Source organism: Camelina sativa, chromosome 5, assembly GCF_030686135.1.
Source record: "Camelina sativa cultivar CO46 ecotype springtype chromosome 5, ASM3068613v1".
NCBI lineage: Eukaryota > Viridiplantae > Streptophyta > Magnoliopsida > Brassicales > Brassicaceae > Camelina > Camelina sativa.
This window is the reverse complement of record NC_141884.1, coordinates 32362462-32382489: the sequence shown is the minus strand read 5'-3', so window position 1 is coordinate 32382489 and position 20028 is coordinate 32362462. Positions and strand designations below refer to the sequence as shown.

At 33.5% G+C, this 20028-nt stretch overlaps 2 protein-coding genes and 1 pseudogene across 3 annotated transcripts; all 3 read left to right on the top strand.

Annotated features, from left to right (window-relative positions):
• The first annotated feature begins 6815 nt into the window (after positions 1-6815).
• Positions 6816-8556, top strand: LOC147944612 (putative F-box/FBD/LRR-repeat protein At1g66300; annotated as a pseudogene). Its single transcript, XR_015557624.1, has 3 exons — positions 6816-7653; positions 7768-7908; positions 7990-8556. The product of XR_015557624.1 is annotated as a putative F-box/FBD/LRR-repeat protein At1g66300 (transcript).
• Positions 8557-11119: 2563 nt separating this feature from the next.
• Positions 11120-13463, top strand: LOC147944611 (replication protein A 70 kDa DNA-binding subunit D-like). The gene is made up of 10 exons (XM_087512659.1): positions 11120-11140; positions 11222-11486; positions 11568-11664; positions 11755-11879; positions 12002-12086; positions 12162-12291; positions 12382-12575; positions 12657-12780; positions 12861-13073; positions 13257-13463. The coding sequence occupies exons 1-10, from the start codon at positions 11120-11122 to the stop codon at positions 13461-13463; spliced, it is 1461 nt and encodes a 486-aa protein (XP_087368785.1).
• Positions 13464-17569: 4106 nt separating this feature from the next.
• Positions 17570-19772, top strand: LOC147944610 (uncharacterized). The gene is made up of 4 exons (XM_087512658.1): positions 17570-18153; positions 18244-18917; positions 19013-19696; positions 19756-19772. The coding sequence occupies exons 1-4, from the start codon at positions 17570-17572 to the stop codon at positions 19770-19772; spliced, it is 1959 nt and encodes a 652-aa protein (XP_087368784.1).
• The last annotated feature ends 256 nt before the right edge of the window (positions 19773-20028 follow it).

Genomic DNA, 20028 nt, shown 5'->3' with positions numbered 1-20028 from the left:
CATATTACTTTCTTGTATTACATATTTTTTTATTAAAATTACATGTGATCTCTTTTGCAAACATAATTTCTAGTGTTAAAAACACATTTGTTTTTTCAAATGATGCGTTGTTTCTTTTAACATAACATGATTTTTTGTATCAACATAACATGATTTTTGTATTAAATCACATGTTTTTCACAAATAACAATACGCTATCTTTGTCTTTTGTTTGAGGGTATTTTTGAATTTTCATAGTTTTTATAAAGATTATTTTCCAAAACATTATGACACATATAGCTATTCTCTTAATTTTTTTTGGATCCATAGTCATTTAGTAATATTGCCCAATATGTTATTGGACTGAGGGTTTCTAGAAAAAATGAATTAATTAAATAAATTCATAAATAATATAGAGAAATACCCTCAAATAGCACACATCTAAGTTTTTCTTCCAAAGTTAGCACACACTTAGAAATATTCCAAAAGTAGCATTATTTACTGAATTAATATATATTATAAAATAATAAAAATAATTATAATCTTTTATATTTTTGTTACCTCCTTCTCGACGGAAGAAACATATCCGCTCCGTCTCACAAACACACACAGATTCCACTCCACCACTGAGCTGAATCGAGGAAGAAGATGGTGAGGATCATTCCCATGGTAGCGTCCTCCATTCGGCCATCGTTCACTTGCTTCTCCTATGTAGCCTCATATCTCTCATAAAATCTCTCTTGCACTCTCTGTAATCATCCCTCCACCTTTACAGATATCGTTGACTACACTATAGAGATAGAATTGAGAATCACTCATTTGTCAATTGGTTAGTTAATTATAGAACTAGGGTTGTGATAAGCTGATGTATCGTCTTTCAATTGTAGTCATTTTTAATCATCATCTCATTAATTTCCCAATTAAAGGGAAATGGCTTTGATTTATTTGTGTATTGGATTATGTGCATATGTGTTTGGGTTTATTTGAAATCATGGATCTGTCAGTAAGTTTGTTTCTAGATTTTTAGGAAAGAATCAAGATTGATTAGGAATAAGCTTGAAAGTTTGTGTGTTTTCTATCTTTTGATCTACCAAACATCATTTGGGTTTTTGTTGTAGTTAATCTGAATTTGATCTTTTGAAAGTAGAAACTATATGTCATGGAAGCTAGAATTAAAGGTGAAACTCAACAATTCTATGTGTTTAGAGTCGTGGATCTGAGATCAATAGGTAAAAAGAGTGAGAAGTGGGATTTGAATGATTGAAAATTGGATTGTGATCTCTTTGTCGCTATCAAATTGAATCATGATGGTAGTGAAACATTGGACTTCAGTATTTTCCTACTGGGAACTCCTCAAGCAGCTCCTTGTCATGCTGTCATGAAGGGAATAATTTTGAGTGAATGGTGAGAAATACTTGAGACATTGAGAAGAAGAGGAGAGTTGTTGAGGCAATAATGGTGGTGGTGATACTCATGTTTAATAGTCATTTTTGGCTTGCGGTTCATCGATTATAGAGTGGGCTAATAATGTTGATGATGCAGAGTACATTGGTGGAGGATCTTCTGGTTCTATTCATCACCGTTTTTGAGATTTTTAGATATTTAGGAAAGGCTTCCTAAAATTCAAGAAGTCTTCCTAAATATTATGAAATCCTTCCTAAACATTATGAAATCCTTCCTAAATTTAGAAAAATGAGTTTTAATTTTTTTTCTATGTTTTTCCTTAATGTATCAGTTTGGTTCTTTTGTTGTAATTAATGATTGGAACAAGAAGCTTCATATAATCTTTCAACCACTGTGTTTCTGAAGACCATCTTGAATTTCAAGGAGATGTTCCTGAATATTTATTTTTCCTAATTTTGAATAAATGTGTTCTTAACTCTCTTTTTGTGTGTGTTTTGTTTCAATGTGTCAAATATTAGAAGATTAGTCCATTAGCAAGGGGTGATGATTTCATTTTTGGGCATATTCTTATGTTAGGATATCTAAACTTTTTTATGAAAGTCATCATGAAATTCAAAAAATCTTTCCTTAATTTCATTAAGTCCTTCCTTAATTTCATATAATCTTTCATGAAATTCAGTTACAGTTAAAACAAAGTGCTAACAATTGTTCTGCGTCCTTTATGAATAATTTTCTTTCAACCAGGCTTATTAAAGGTTTTTAGACAATTCGTAAAGGTTTCGAGTACAAATCTTAGCAAATACTAAATAGCTCATCCTTTTATTTATTTTTATGAAAACAATCTTGAATTTAACAGATCCTTCCTAAACATCATTCAATCCTTCTTAGAATAATTTATTATTGAATTATTCTTAAATTTAAATAAATGTGTTTCTAACTATCTTTTTGGAGTTTCCCTCAATATATCAAAAGACTCCATTAGTAAGGGGATTTGTGCATATCCTAGTAGTGTTTACCAATATCCATATTTTTTATGAAAGCCATCTTGAAATCAATTTTTTTATGAAAGCCATCATAAAATGCAAGAAATCTTTCCTGAATTTCGTGTAATTCTTCATGAATTAAACACAATTAAGAAACTATAGCAATTCTTGTTGCCAAGAGTTTGGTTCAGGTGAAATAGAGTAAAACTGAGATATTTTAGGAATTTAAAAACAAATAAATGTTTCAACTTTATGTAAATCTCTATGAACCAATTACTAGAATTTCAAGACAACAAAACTAAGATGATCACATATCAAAGGTTGAACCTCAAGATAAATCACAAAGCAACACTAGAATCATAGGACACTCCAATTGACAGTGTTAACAGGATTACAAGAGTTAAAAACCACAAAGCACGTCGAGAAACAACAAAAACAGCTTAAGAACATCAACAACAAAGAAACATAAACAATCATATTAAAATCAACAAATAATCATAAACAGAGAGGGAGAGATAGAAGTTCCAATGGAATGCGCAACAAACACAAACAAACCTTTTTGTTTTGTCATGTCATATTGTCGTGGTATCATTATACCCAGATATGCCTTTCTTATATAAGTATTAAGAAACTTATATAAATGTGTTAAGACGTGCCTTCAAGTTCGGTGTTCTCAAACTTATAAAAGCATATGGATTTATGAAGTAGAGTGAGAGAAAACTAAGTTATGGACTTATGATAGTGTGTGTAGACCGAGACTGTGAACAATCCACAGGAAATATACAAAAGGGCAAAACTGCAAAAATCTGCAGCTAGAATGTACAATGAAAAGCTTTTGAACAACAGAACGCTTTGGAAGAAAGAAAGATGCACAAACAGACTTGAAATCTATTTAAAAAAAAAAAAGATGAGTACACGAACAAGCTTTCCATTTGCCATCATAAACTGGTCCGCCACATTGAGAGAGAACAGTTCACTGTGAAATAGGAAAAATGTTTTAACAATTTCAGGATATATAGTTCATAATGTTTCTCATCAAAAAAAAAAATATACAAAGCAGCATAGCATGACACACAAACCATCGACACAATTCATCTGCCTAACTAGGCACACCATCAATCCATCTCAACCGAGTTTCATCGGTGGTGAATCGAATCTGTAGCGCCGAGAAAGAGAAGACCCAGATTAGATAGATTGAGACAATGGCGTCAAATCATCTCCGTTGGGTAATACGATTTCCCATTTTAGAACCCTATCGTGTTCATCCTCGTCACCTTAATCACTCACCCTAACTTCCTTCCCTATTTTTCACACTATCTTCTTTTTATACTGATTTCAAATCAATCAATTTCTCTTGAAGCTCGAGCGTTCCCCATCATAATCTGCTTCATCGTCTCTGATTAGAGTTTGTCGTCGTGAAAATGATTTTACAAATTTCAATATCATAAAAACCATTGTCGAGAGAAACAGAGATTTTAATAAAATATTTTAATATTTTAATGTTAAATAGAAGATTTAGTGCTAAGTTTGGAAAATAAGAGAATGTGTGCTAAGTTTGGAAAATAAACTTGAATTGGTGCTATTTTTGAGAATCTCCGTTAAAAAATTTAGTTGAAATAAATGATATAAACCACTATTATATTAAATAATAGTTAGACATAAGATAATAACATTATTTGGCAAAACAACTTGGAACTCGTAAAAGACTAAGGATGAATTTTGATGATATTTGAAGTTAATATATGTAGTACTTTTCAAACATAATTAATAATTATATAAAACATAAGCTATCAAAAAAAATATTTAGTGTTTACATTTACTAAAGATTATATTTTATATGTTAATTTACATAGTTTTGTGCTAACAACTTGTAGTATTAAAATAAGACACTGATAGTTTTAATTACAATTTAGTTATACATTTGAGAGAAGATAATTATCCGTTCAGATAATTTTGTAAATTAAGAAAAAAGCTACATCAAAATCAATCTAGCTTACACATATATTAATATAGATCATCAATACAAGAGAATATATTGTATGTGTAATGATTTTATACATCCAAAAAATTATTCTAATCTATTTTTGTAATTAAAAAAAATACATTCCAGATGTAATTTTTTTACAGTTTATAAATCTTCACCCAATCTAGATATTCATTATTAGCTAATAGTTAATCCAACACTTATATATTTGTGTATCAATTGGTGTTGGAAGAATTGTTAATCTAGCTGAATTCATCTGAATCCAGCAATATTTGTTTTTGTTGAATTGCTAAACCAGAAAGCCTAAGACAAAACTAAACCAATATAAAAAGTTTATGCAAGTCTATGTAAGTTTCTATTTATCTTAATAAAAGTGTATATTTCCAAAAATTACAATATATAATAAAGATCACATATCATCCAAAATAAATATTTAGACGACGCATGTGCTTCTGTGCTAACGGTAACTATGGTATGTCTTTTCCAAGGCACTGATGATTAGAAAAGAAAAAAGTTATTAAAATTAACGATTTAACCTGAAAAAGTAGCGATATAAGAAAACGTCATCCTTCATTATTTTTAACTGAAAAATATTTACTCCCAAAAGTTATTATTTGAAAAATGTATAATAAAGATCATATCTCACCAAAAATAAATATTCAAACGGCGCACGTGATTATGTTCTAACGTACATATGGTATGTCTTTTTCGAGGCGCATATGATTGGAAAAGAAAAAGTTAACTAAAATTAACGGTTTAACCTGAAAAGTCGTGATTTCGTAAAAATACATAATCTATTTACTTTGATAAAATGTATACTTCCAAAAGTTATTATATAAAATGTATAATAAAGATCACATCTCATCAAAAATAAAAATTTAGATGGCGCATGATTTTTTGCTAACTTACGTACGATTTGTTTTTAAATTATTAAAAAAGAACAAGTTAAAAAAATGAACGGTTTAACAAGAAAAGTCATAATATAAGAAAGAGATACCATTCATTTTTTGAAGTGTTTATTTTCAAAAATAACTTGTGAAACATGTATAATATATAGATTCACATCTCACTAAAAATAGATTTAGTTACTCTTAATTTTTGTTAATTTGCTAATGTATTTCATAATACTTTTTAAATAATGTATATCAAATATTTTGAAATACATGAATTATGAAAGATTCATATGAAGCTAATATAAGCTCATCTCCATCAATGCATCTTATAAGTTTCTTATAATTTTGCTAATAATAAAAAAGAATAAAAATAATGCAAACAGCTTAATTTTACTAAGCATCAATCGTTATATAAGATGTTTTAGATTCATTTAGAAACCCGTGTGTGTCAACTTTTGATTGGCTAAAAAAAAAGTTTTTTTTTTTAATTTGTTTTAAGACGAGGGAGGAGAAGTTTGGTTGGCTTATTATCTTTGAGCAAATGGATTAGTTTCAAGTTTTTGTGTTTTGTTTTTGTTTCCTTCTATCCTAGCACATTCTTTTTTTTCATATTTCTTTGTGAAATTCAGACAATGTGTTCGGTGTAATTCTAGATCTGTGACAGCTTTTAATCATTCTTACTCTTTGCAGGATAAAAGAGTCGTTTTAGAATGATTCACTCCATATCTCACTGCAACTGAAACTTTGTCCTCTTCATCACTGATTCATGTAATTTCTCAATCCTAAACCAACTACTATGCTTCACAAGACAAGATAAGGTCTTGTTAACACCCAATTATAAAGCTCGGCCTTTGAAAAAGCAGTGAACAAGAAGGCAATGCATCTAGTTTCACTAAAAGGTGGTATATTTGTACTTCAAAATAGAAAAGTAAAGTTTAAAAATTCTAAATTTAACAACCATCAATGGACCTATGAAATTATAAAGTTTCTTAAGAAGTTCTTAATTTCACTTTTTTCAAAATTAATAATAAAATTTGTTTAAAGCAACTTTGGTTAAATCCTTTGATGGACATGCCCTAAAGTCTCCTGAAAATTTCAAAAGCCTACGTAATTACCATGTAACTTGGTTGCTTAAACAAGATGAGGACAATGAAATCCTTGGATTTTCCTAAATGTTAGCACTTAAAAACATTTATGCAAGTTTCATGTACATTATGCAATTCTGCTAGACTCTAAAAATCTGCTATTACCACTTGTTATCTAAAAAGTAAAAACATTCCGTTCGGTTTAAGAATACTATTTTGAAATAATACTTTTATATGATTACAATTTCCCCAAGTTGTATTAAAAAAATTAAGCAATTACTATTAAAAAAATTGTGTTTAATTAATGTCATTTAAAACTCTGTCTAAATTATAATGTTGTAACTGCTAAGTTGACCCAAAATAATAATATTATACTCTGACATATTAAAAAAGTGAAAACAGCCGTTTTGTTCTTCTCTGTCATCATTCTAGCAACGCCGTTAAAGTGGTAATGTTAGGTTTAGGTTTACTATTTATTGTTTCATTTCAGACCACACCTACTCACTACCGCTACTACACAATTTTGAAGGTTCTCATGGAGGAAGACGGAGTAGAACGAGTTCGTGCCAAAGTCTCTCGTGATGAAGACGGAGGGAAACGAGTTCGTGCCAAAGTCTCTGGTGGTAAAATTGCTGAAGTTGATGACTGGCTAAGAAATTTGCCAGAATCTTTGCTATGTCATCTTCTCTTGCATCTTCCGACAAAATATGTGGTCAAGACTAGTACCTTATCAAGCCAATGGAGACATCTCTGGAGGTATGTTCCTGGTCTGGACCTGGACTGTCGTGATTTCACGGAATACGATGAAGTTGCGGGTTTTACGATAGCTTCTTGAGCTTTAACAATGGTGAGTCGTCCATAAAAATGTTTAAGTTACGTTACCATACTGATCTGGGTGGCGATGTGGACGAGGAGACTGATAACGCTAATCTCACCCGATGGATCAACACTGTTGTTAAGCGAAAAGTTCAGCACCTTGCTTTGTCGTGGGGTGAAGTGCCGATACCTCCAACACTTTACAAGTCTAAGAGCTTGGTTTCTTTAAAGCTTACAACGGCTCAACTTTTACGGGTCCTCATGAAGATCTAATGGTTTCCATAGATGCTCCTATGCTTGAAGATCTTCAACTCTCTGATCATTTGACTGCGAGTTTCATACTAGGTAATATGAACTCACTTGAAGAGGCGGATATTGATGTTCAGTTTAACTTCTGCTTTGGGAAGAAGTTCGATCCGATGGATATACCGAAGAGAAGCATGATTAGGAATTTTCTTGTGGCGATTTCTAATGTCAAAAACATGATACTCTCTCCAAGTACTCTTGAGGTAACATGTTGATTTCGTTCTTTTAATTTTTAATTTTTAATTTTAATTCTTCTAACAAGTTTGTCTAACTTTTTTTTTTTTTGTTTTTTTCCCTGGTGCATGTGGTTGTTGTAGGTCATTTATGAGTACTCAAGATGTGCACTGCTGCCCTTGTTTTGTAACCTATCTTGCTTGAGTGTCTACTTCTACAACCACAGCTGGGAAATGTTGCCAGTCTTTCTTGAGAGATGCCCGAATGTCAAATCTCTTGTTGTGGTCAGGATTCTTTACTTAAAACTTAATGCAAATGGGGAAAGTATCTATAATCATAATAACATCATTTGGTTTTAATATTAGGAATCTGCTACATTTCTAAAGGATAATACTCGTATTTCGACTAGACCTTGGGCTCTCCTATCATCTCTCGAGTATGTTGAGATAGAATCGCCATTGGAAGGGGAAGCGATGGAGATGGAATTACTGAGTTACTTACTTGAGAACTCACCAGTCCTCAGGAGACTCACTCTGTATGTGGAAAAAGATTCAAACAATGAATCTGTCATCCTCAGAGGACTCCTTATGATTCCGAGGCTCTCTAGCTCATGCCAAGTGTATGTTCTCTATCCTTAGTAACGGACATACTGGCTCTCTACCTCATGCCAAGTCGGTGTTCTCTATCCTCAGTAACGGACATACTGGCTCTCTAGCTCATGCCAAGTCGATGTTCTCTATGCCAAGTCTATGTTCTCTAGCTCATGCCAAGTGGTTGTTTTTGTGTACTTTATTATGTGAACTTTGTGTTTTCTTCTTTATTGTTGTGACTTTGATGTGTTGTTGTAGATCCTAAATGATCATATGTTTGTCTTAAATAATGTTTCTAGTAAATCAAAAGTGGAATAAGATTTGTGTAAGATCATAAAGGTTCTTGAAACTCTTAAGCTAGGTAGTTAGATGAAACTAAGTGACTACTATTCTAGACTCAAGGGTTGGAGCTTTTAAGCTATACATGAATGGTGAATGACTAAACTTCTAGACTTTTTCCTTTTCAAAGATTACAACATATTTATTGCCAACCCTACTCAGAACCTGTCTCGTGGAAGAGAAGAGGATTATATGGATCCGAGAGCAAGTGGCTCTCTAATTGGAGCAGTGGCTTGAGAGGATCAAGGCGATAAAGAGAGCAATTAATTTGGAAACAATTACGTCACTGTTCATCGACAAAAACAGAAAGAAAAAAAATCAAGATCGAATAACCTATATATAAAAATCAAATCTAGGTCATGGGTTTTTTTGGCATGTTGATGATGACTATCTGGTGTTTGTAGCAGGCCCGGCTTAGAAGCAGTGCAGACGGTGCAAAAGCACCATGTCTCCAGATTTTTGTGATTTTTTCTTTAAGATTTAGGGTCTTAAAGTTTTAAATGTTACAAATATAACCCTAGTTTCTGGAAAAAGTTAAAATTGAGTACAAGATCCCAAAAATAATTGAGCCGGCCCTGGTTTGTAGCTAGCTTCGTGGACTCTGGAAGCCTCTGAGGTTTGTAGATCCATTGGCAACGAACGAAAACTCAAACTAAATCCCATACTTAATATCCCATACTTAATAATGGGTGAGGCCAAGATTCCTGTGGAAGTTGAACTAAGCAAAAATATTTCAACAAGGATTGCGGCTAGTGATGAAAATAGCCGCTGCTACAACATGTTTAGGTTTACATGTATGCGGCTGCTACAACATGTTTAGGTTTTTTTATTGCATATTTAGGTTTGATATTTTCAAGGGCCCAAACTGATTTTATTTTTTAATTACATGTTTAGGTTTTTATTAAAGGCCCAATCTTTTGTACTTTTCTTTTGGTAATTATCCTTTTGTACTTTTAATATCTAAACCTAGAGAGTTTTTTTTTTGAGGCAAGCTTACAATTTTTCTCACTTAAAAAAAAAAAATTCTACTCTGGAATTTGTCCCTGTGTTGCTACTTCCCGACGGTTTCTCCTAAGAATCAGTGTATTCGAATTTAGATTTTATATTCTGGCGGGCGTCATCTCATCGGATGTTTCAGATATATGTTATCGGCTACCTTGGATTTTATGGTCAATTTGAAAGGATAGAAATAAAAAAGTTTTCCAGGGTACAGAGACAGAGCCAATCGAAGTTATTAATCAGGCAACTAATGATAAATTGTTGTGGGAGGAGCCCAAGTCCTTCTCTTCTGGAGTCTAGGATCCTTCGGAATCCCAGGAAGTCTCGGAACCTTCTTCCCGATGTCAGATTAATGGATCCTTGAAGGGTTCAGATCGTTTTATGGGGCTAGGTTGGTGGTACTGCAATGGTGAGGATACGATGGTAGTTTTGGGAGCATGTTGCCTTCGACGAAGTCCTTCACCCCTCCACTCGGAGTTACAAGCGTTGATTTAGGCTATGGAATCTCTCCTGGCTGTTGGCGTTACCTGTCAAGATTATGAGATAGACTATGCAGAGTTAGTGGCGATGGTGCAGTCCTCAGATGAATGACCCGCTTTCTCCAATCTGCTAGATGATTTCAGCTCCATCAGATCATCTCTCCCCGCATTCACTCTTACCAGGATTCAGCGTACGTCAAATGTGAGGGCAAATTGTCTTGCTCGTTCTTCGAGATCCTTAATTTCAGAATTATATTTTGTAAACTCTTATCCCCCGGTTTGGGCAACCAATTTAGGAGTCATTTTCTAATTTTAAAGTTTGGTTGACAAAAAAAAAAAATTCTACTGTCATATTTGCTAAGCACATTTTTTCTTATTATCATCCTCTTTAATCCACTAAGAAAACACAAACTCATTTTATTATAATATCTAGAATTTGGAAATTTAGAGTTTTAAAATTTCTGTCCAAAGACTAATCTTCTAGAATCGGTGGAAACCATGTTAAATATTGAACTCTCTTGACCAATACTACTCGAATTAAGGTGGCGATACTTACATCCCTATACCAGTAGACCAAGGCGACTTTGATTATTTTCTTAAATGCATTTTAAATTTGAATAAAAATTTTCTCTATATATTAAAATAGAGTCATTTGGAAATATTAAAAATAAAACTATTTATAAAATTACATAGCATAGATATTTACGTTCATGATTCTAAAGTATTTATTTAATTCTTTTAGTTAATAATAGTTTGATTTATGGGCATTTGTTTATGACAGTCCGTGAAGAAGAGACTTGACACTTGAGTTACTCCAGTCATGCAATAAGCCAATGATTGAGTCGGGCCTGTTTATAGGGTTCCTTGTCATTAGTGAGAATAGTGATTGGCCAATGATTGAGTCGGGCCTGTTTAATAGCGTTTCAAGAGAGGTTAATGTACAACTAAGAGGAAGATACTTGAGTTGCTCCAATCTTGCAATAGTAAAAAAAAAAAATACCTGGTTGAGGAAGTGGTTTTGGAGGATCCAAGTCAAAATCTTGCATTCATGGCGCCAATACACTGTCCAAACAGGAGAAACATTAGAGATGGTCCTTGCAGATACACAGGTCATTACTCTACATTATAACTTTTAACGATAATTTTCATGGTATATGTGTAACCCTGATAATCTTTCATAAATATATTAGGGTATCAAAATACATGCAAGCGTGAAGAAGGATTTAGTTTTGCGTTTTGCTCCTCATGTTCGAGTTGGTGAGTGGAAGTTAATTGAAACTTTCGGGCTTACTCATGCAACTGGTCAGTTTCGTCCAACCAATCATTTGTACAAGATTGGATTCCAAACTAGCACTGTTGTCTCACGTTGTGAGAATATATCTGAATCCAACTACTTGACTCTTGCTAAGTTTGAGCCAATCTTGAATGAGGAAATTAATCCGTGTATGTTAGTTGGTAAGTATATATTTTCTTAACAAGTATATGATCAGATCGATGTATCTCCTACTATTTATGAAAATAATATTTGTTTTGTAGATGCAATCGGACAAGTTGTTAACATAGGAGAACTGGAGCTTAAGGAAACTAATAACAAGCCGAATAATAAGTTGGATTTCGAGTTGAGAGATGAAAAGTAAGTTGTGTTTTAAAAATTATGACTTGCGGTGTACATGTTTGGTAGTCAGTAAACTTTTATTTATTTATCATATCAATTCTTATACAGGGATGTAAGGCTACCTGTCACACTGTGGGGTTCACATGCCGAACAAGTATTTAAGGCTTGCCAGGAAGCTAATGGAGTAATGGTGATATTTGTGATCAGATTTGCGAAAGTCAAAAACTATAAAGGTATGCTTCCTTATTAATCATGTTGGTGTCAAATTGTAGATAATAAATGTAAGATGTGAATCATATTGTTCTTGGTAATATGATAAGAGTCTACTAATCAAATTGCGGGGCATGTTTTTCAGGAATTGTGAGTTTATCTAATTCTTACAATGTTTCCCAAGTGTTTATCAACCCTCCCTATCCTGAAGTTGCTGCTTTTATTCAGACGTGAGATTTTTAAATTTTTAATTATTGAACTGAATATGATTGGAGTTCTTTAACAATTTTTCTGTTTTAATTCAGCCTTCCAAACGATGGTCTGGCTCTTACCTTCCGCAAGAATGTACCAAACAACCAGATTGTAGCATATACTGCTGTCCAGAGTGATCAGTTTTCTAGGAAAACCATATCAGAACTACTCAATTCTCAAGAGGTATCCATAACAACTAATATTTAATCAATACAATAATGTTCTAATACTTAACATTATATTAACCATCAAATATGCCTAAAAATATTTCAGACTGGTAAGGCAAGGTTGTTGTGCACCATCTATGCAATTGATACAGATTGGTCGTGGTACTATTATAGTTGCAGAAATTGTAACAAAAAGGTTACTCATATCTATCCATCCGCCAATGAAAAAGTGACCAGTGAAACGAAACAAAAGTTTTGGTGTGACCATTGCAAATCCATTGTAACCTATGTTGATGCTAGGTATGATTCATACTTTTTTGTTAAGTACTATTTTTAGCTCTACTTCAATCGCCATTAACGTAGAGAAAAAAACAATTTTAGGTACATGATATATGTCAAGGTCATGGATAATACTGGTGAGACCAAGTGTTTGTTGTTTGACAGTGCAGCTGAAAAAATCATTACCCAAAGCGCCAAAGCTCTCTTAAATGGATCACTGGCTGAGGTATTTGATCTACAGAATTTGCACTTTTACTTTCGTTGTAGATTTAAGATTAATTATTAATTTTATTATGAACAAAATAGATTGCAGACCCAGAGAACTTGCCAGATCCAATCAACAATGTCATTGGGAAGACATACCTCTTTCTGGTATCTGTTGAGAAGGCAAACATTTGGGATGGAAAGGACTCTTACAAGGTTGCAAAAGTGTTGTTGAATGATGGTTCGTTGGGAGAGGAAAGCATGCTTGACTCTCAGGAAACAATCAATCCGGACTCTATTGTATCCGGCGACCAGGTCCTATTTAATATTATATCTGTAAATTAAAATGAATTTTCAACTCTAAGTTTTTCAGTCTCTAATTAAGCTATTTCATGATGTTTTACTATTTGATAGAGTCAACTAATGCTAACTAGCAGTCAAGATGGAACTGAAAATAATACACCATCATCCAAGCGTTTATAATCTCTCATTGTGGAGTCTGCTGAGCAATCATCCACAACCAAGAAGCTGTGTCTTGCAGCCTCAGACGTGGACACACAAGATGAAATCATCGAGCATGAAGGACTCGCGGATTGTGAAGGTTCCAATGTCAATCAAAGAGAGGGGAAGGGTATCATGAAATCTAATGGGAAAAACAACCAAGCAAAGAAGATTACGGGAGTGCACATCAAGACTGAGAAGTAGGTGTTAGAAAGGTGCAACCAGAGATTGCATGTCGTTTATCCATCGCCGTTTCTTTATGCTTTTTTAGTTGAGTTTTATTTACACTTTATTTCTGGATTTGAAAGTTTAAGATTTTGGTTTGTTACTTTATGATTCTATTTCTTGAATAATAAAATAAATGGCGATTAATTAATTTATTTCCCGATAAAGTTTTAGCTTTATAAGCATGATGTGACAAAATCAGTTTGTTTAAATTTTTTAATTATATGATAGAAAATCTAAAAAAATATTTGAAGTGTTGAAAAACTTTTATATGGTGTGATATGTTTAATGACTCTATGGCATTATTAAGTTTAACAGTACATAATCATAAAATTACTAACCTGGTGAAACCTGACGACTTGATCACAAACTCAAAACCTGGCCGTAACTATGTTTTACAGTCTGAAAATTAAGTGAAGAAAAATACATTTGTTAAAAAACTCCAGTCATATTCAGTTCAATAATTAAAAATTTAAAAATCTCACGCCTGAATAAAAGCAGCAACTTTGGCCACAACGTATATAACTTTTATATTGCTACTAATAAACGAAAAAATTATTTAGAGTACAATAAGTTTTGACTATGTTAACTAGATTGCGTTAAACAATTATTACTTACCATATTACGTTACTAAATAAAAGTTAAGATATCAAAAATGATCACATATAAGTATTTACTACGATTTACTATGATTGCGTGAAAACTTGATGTCAGGATCACAACATATCATACGACATATACTCTTACCTTTTTTGCTATTGCTTTTTGGTTGCCTTGCTATTGTTTGAGCTCTATATCGTCAATCAATCTACAATCCTGCAAACATTTTCAGAAAACATGAAGAAGAAGACAAAGATTTCAGTGCCCATGGAAGTTGAGAATTCTCACACAGAAAATACAAAACGTCATAGATCAGGGAAAAAAGTAAATGATGAAAGAACCCCAATCATTGTATGTGAAGAGAGCCATTGTACAATACCGTCTATGCAGAAGCCAATTGTGAGTTCTCTCGGAAAAGAAGTATCACAGCCTACAAAGAAGATGCGTCTAATCACCCCTACAAATTTAAATAGACAGACTGCTCAACTGACTGAATCAAATTCATGTCCTCTAAATCAAGTTTTTGGAAACGTCTTACGAGACATAACCAACTTACCCAGCAGATATGAAGCAAACAACCAAACTCCTCTTAACAATCACCAACTCAATCCTACTACACCTACAGATGGTCATAGTGGTGAGGATTATCGTTAGCAACACATTGAATTTTATTTAAACATTGGTATTTTTCATATGTCTTGAAGCACAATCTCTTACTTTGTCATTTCAGGAGCTTCAATCTTTGATATCACATACCAGTCAATAGGACCCAAACGAAAAGACACACCTTCAAGTAAGCATAAATTGAAAGCAAAATATTATATATGAAGTACGCATCCTCAATATCTATATGGTACTTTTATTTAAACTTACTTCTTACTTTATAATGACAAGGCTCTCAGCTGACCTCAACCAGACTTATGAATGATTCAATGTGTTCAACTGCATCACACACTTTCACATACAGCAACACTAATATGTCTGCAAGGACCAGAATGGACTTCTTGGTTCCAAATATGCGTCCTTCTTCTGCCATTATTTAAATAAAACTATTATATAAATATGGTTTCTTTACACTTTGTAGTACTTATTGTCTAACTGAACACAAAACATGGTTAAATTTTTTTTAAAAGGTGGATCAGGACTTAGTACCATTTCAAATACAACGACTTTCCATTTTGGTCCATTTCAGAGTAATCATCAAGGATTACAAACTTAGACAAAAAATTTGCAGCTGCATTGTCGTCTGAGACAATATACGGTAAGACAATTTGATTACAGCCTTTGTTAATGTTATTTACATTTAGAGATAGAAGATTATTCGCAAATGTTCAAAAGTTACATTTGAAAGGGTACTTATTGGTAAAATTGTGCATAATACATTTTATGATTGCATGAAAAGGTCGGTCATGTGTAGGAACAAGTTCAAATACAACCAAACAGCCTCGAAATGCATCTCTAATTCCAAACATCGGATCATCAAAAAGAAACTTAGATGAAGAATTTGCTGCTGCATTATGGTCTCAGACACTAGACGGTAACTTAGCAGTTTTCATTACTTGGTTATACTTATAATCTATAAACATATTTTTTAAATATATTAACAAAGTTGCTCTTCATAGAGGATGAAGATGAAACTCTGGAACAATATTACAATGAAAGTAGTAGTGAGGATGATAATGTCTCTGGAAACTCAATAGGACATGAAGAAATACAGACCACCCCTAAAACAAAGTCACCTGTCAAAGCTAAGTTACCCAGAGGAAGGCCACCCTCCAAACAAAAAGCAAAGAAGAAAAACACGACACAAAAACAAGGTAATTCGAAACTTTTGAAATAGTTATTTTCTAATATTTGAGTTTTTTTTCGAATTTACTATTGCAAAACGTTTTTCTACAGGATATCTAGATCATGGAGATCCTACATACAAGTGTAAGTATTGTGGTGCATACATGTGGTTTGATGAACGTCTTGGCAAACGAAGGTCTCGCAAGGATCCTACTTTTTCATTATGCTGTGGACAAGGGACAGTGAAACTACCATTTTTGAAACAATCACCGGACATATTAAGAAGACTACTTACTGGTGATGATCAGCTGAGCAGAAATTACAGAGAGAATAGTCGGATTTATAATATGCTGTTTGCTATGACTTCTCTTGGTGGAAGAGTAGATCGATCTATTCCAAAGGGTAAGGGACCTAATATGTTTCGATTACATGGTGTAAACTACCATTTGATAGGAAGTCTTACGCCTGAACCTGGTGATTATGCTAAGTATTTCCAACTTTATATTGTTGATACGGAAAACGAAGTCAATAATAGAGCAACTGTAATAAGGTAACTAATACATTGACATTATATATGCGTTTAAACTTAAGTAAAAGCCAGTGTTTCATAAACGTTATGAATATTCTCAATTTGCTAATTCGTGTATATTAAACTTATCATGCAGCAAGGGTAAAAACAATTCAAAGGATGGAGGAAAAAGCAAAATCAATAAAAAAATCATTGAGGCCTTGATGAAGATGTTAGATGATGTGAATCCCTATGTTACTCATTTCCGGGCAGCTAGAGATAGGATTGCAAGTAAGAGTGAAGAGCCATTTCACATGCGGATAATCAGTGATAGAGTTGGAATGGATGGACGTACTTTAAGCGCACCCGTAGCATCAGAAATTGCAGCTATAATACCAGGTGACTTTCGTAAGGAAATGCCACAACGTGATATAATTATTGAGGACAAGAATAGTGGTCTTCTTAACCGTATTAGCGAAATCCACCCTTCCTATTTAGCACTACAGTACCCTCTAATTCTGTGTTATGGTGAAGATGGTTGGAGGCCTGGGATAGAGAAAGCTTTTACGGGAATTAACAACAAGAACAAGAAAAAGTGTATCAGTATGAGACAGTGGTTTGCTTTTCGTATTCAAGAGAGGGAAAATGAATGTGATACTCTTTTACGGTCAAAGAGATTATTTCAACAGTTTTTTGTGGATTCCTTCTCGGCAGTTGAATCACACAGGTTATCTTACATTAAGTTCAATCAGTCTAAACTGCGTTGTGAGAATTACAACTCAATTAAGAAAGCAGCTGAAGGTGGAACTACATCAATGAATGAACAAGGTAAACAAGTCAATATTCCATCTTCTTTCACAGGAGGACCTCGCTATATGGTGCAACAATATTATGATGCTATGGCGATTTGTAAGCATTATGGCTTCCCGGATTTGTTCATAACATTTACATGTAACCTTAAGTGACCGGAGATAACAAGGTATGTAAAAAAGAGAGGCTTAACTGCGGAGGATAGACCAGACATAATAGCGAGGATTTTCAAGATAAAGCTAGAGTCACTAATGAATGATCTCACAGTAAAGCATATGCTTGGGAAAACAGTAGCAGGTACGGTTGAATATATACATTAAATTTATCATCTTTTATGTTGAAATGGATTGATTTTGTGTGAATTTTTACGTTTGCAGCTATGTACACAATTGAGTTCCAGAAAAGAGGTCTCCCACATGCTCACATTATTCTGTTTATGGAAGCCAAAAGTAAACTACCAACAGCTGATGACATTGACAAAATTATATGTGCTGAGATTCCAGATAAAGACCAAAATCCGGAACTTTATGAAATTATCAAGGATACCATGATACACGGACCGTGTGGTGCAGCTAATACCAATTCTCCATGCATGGTGGATGGTAAGTGTTCTAAATGCTTTCCAAAACCATTTGAAAACATTACTAAAGTCAATAGCGACGGTTATCCCGTCTACAGGAGACGTGATGATACACGTTATGTTGAGAAAAATGGTATTAGGTGTGACAATAGGTATGTTGTACCTTATAATGAGAAGTTGTCTATGCGTTATCAAGCTCATATTAATGTGGAATGGTGCAATCAAAATGGTTCTATAAAGTATTTGTTCAAGTATGTGAACAAAGGACCGGATCGTGTTGTTGTAGTAGTTGAGCCATCAAACAAGGATCAATCTTCAACTGGTGATGGCTCAAATTCAAACGAAAAGAAAAAGAATGAAATCAAAGATTTCTTCGATTGCAGGTGAGTTACGAATTTGTGTTGACAAATTTAAATAAAAACGCTATTGAGTAATTTTTGATTATATATATGCTTTTCTGTTTTTTTTTTTAGATATGTTTCAGCCTCTGAAGCTATATGGAGAATTTTTAAATTTCCTATTCAGTATCGAACAACACCAGTTCAGAGACTATCATTTCATCTAGAAGGTGAGCAACCATGTTATTTTGACTCAGATGATGATATAGAAGATGTTCTAGAGCGGACCCTTAATGAAGATTCTCAGTTTATGGCTTGGTTGTCTTTAAATAGGAGAAATGCAGTTGGTAAAAACAACACTTTCGCTAGAAACCTCAAATATGCAGAGATACCTGCTTATTTTACTTGGGAAGGGAAAAACAAACAGTTTAAAAAGATGGTTAGAGGTTTTGCATTAGGAAGGATCAATTATGTACCCAGGAAGTTAGAAGCTTTATATTTCTTGAGAGTCCTATTAAACATTGTTAGAGGTCCAACATGTTTTGATGATATTAAAACATATCAAGGAGTCGTTTATAAAACATTCAAAGAGGCATGCTATGCTCGCGGTATTCTAGACGATGACCAAATATATATTGATAGTTTGGTGGATGCAAGTTTTTGGGGTTTTGGATATTATTTGCGTGATTTCTTCTGTATGATGCTTCTTGATAATGCTCTATCAAGACCAGAATATGTGTGGGAACAGACTTGGCATCTACTTTCAGAAGATATTGAGAGCAATAAACGAGAAGAGTATAATAATCCAGGCAAGTTAATGACTGCTACTAACCGTGCTTTTTTCAGGTCTTTTTTCATATACTCACTGCTACTAACCGTGACTTTTTTGTTTTGTTTCCAACAGACCTAAATTTAAATGATGCTGATAAGAGGAATTATACTTTGCTAGAAATTGAGAAGCTAATGTTGGGAAATGGTAGATCGCTTGCTGAAATAGATAACTTCCCGCAGCCATCTAGAGAAGTGATTGATAACTCCAACCGTTTAATTGTTGATGAGATGAATTACAACCGACAATTTGAGCAAGAAAAACACGATAACTGGATACAACAGCTAACAACTGAGCAAAGAGCTATATATGATGAGATAACTGGGGCAGTGTTTAATAATCTCGGTGGTGTTTTCTTTGTCTACGGTTTTGGGGGAACTGGAAAAACGTTCATATGGAAGACTCTATCTGCTGCAGTTAGATCAAGAGGAAAGATTGTGCTTAATGTTGCATCAAGTGGAATTGCTTCGTTGTTATTAGATGGTGGTAGGACTGCACATTCAAGGTTTGCAATTCCCTTGAATCCTGATGAGTATAGCATGTGTAATATCAACCCTAATTCTGATCTAGCTGATTTAATTAGAGAAGCATCTTTGATTATCTGGGATGAAGCACCAATGATGAGTAAGTATTGTTTTGAGTCTATGGATAAAAGCTTCTGTGATATTATTGGGAACATCCACAACAAGGTTTTTGGAGGAAAAGATGTAGTTTTTGGAGGAGATTTTAGGCAGGTGCTTCCGGTTATTAATGGTGCAGGTAGAGCGGAAATAGTGTTGTCAGCTTTAAATTCTTCATATATATGGGACCACTGTAAGGTTCTAAAGCTTACTGATATGCTCAAATTTACCCTAGAGCTACTCTCTCAAATTAAGAGATCACTGCAGTACTTAGGGGTCGAATTCCACAAGGACTAAAGACTACACAATGGATTATAGAGTTTTTCAATTTTGCTAAACATATTAAATTGAATTAAAATAAAAGCAATGCAAAATATTAAATAAAAGTTGTTGTAAATTCAGAAGATTAAAAAGCTAGGCCTAGGGAATTTCTCAGGAAATTATGAAATATTAAATCAATCAATAAATTAG

Excerpts from the sequence above, each read along its gene's own strand:
- LOC147944610 (XM_087512658.1), top strand. The coding sequence starts at position 17,570 with ATGTACACAATTGAGTTCCAGAAAAGAGGTCTCCCACATGCTCACATT. Across the intron at positions 18,154-18,243 it reads AAAGATTTCTTCGATTGCAG|ATATGTTTCAGCCTCTGAAG; the intron begins GTGAGTTACGAA and ends TTTTTTTTTTAG. Across the intron at positions 18,918-19,012 it reads AGAAGAGTATAATAATCCAG|ACCTAAATTTAAATGATGCT; the intron begins GCAAGTTAATGA and ends TGTTTCCAACAG.
- LOC147944611 (XM_087512659.1), top strand. The coding sequence starts at position 11,120 with ATGGTCCTTGCAGATACACAG. Across the intron at positions 11,665-11,754 it reads TTCGAGTTGAGAGATGAAAA|GGATGTAAGGCTACCTGTCA; the intron begins GTAAGTTGTGTT and ends ATTCTTATACAG. Across the intron at positions 12,292-12,381 it reads AACTACTCAATTCTCAAGAG|ACTGGTAAGGCAAGGTTGTT; the intron begins GTATCCATAACA and ends AAAATATTTCAG.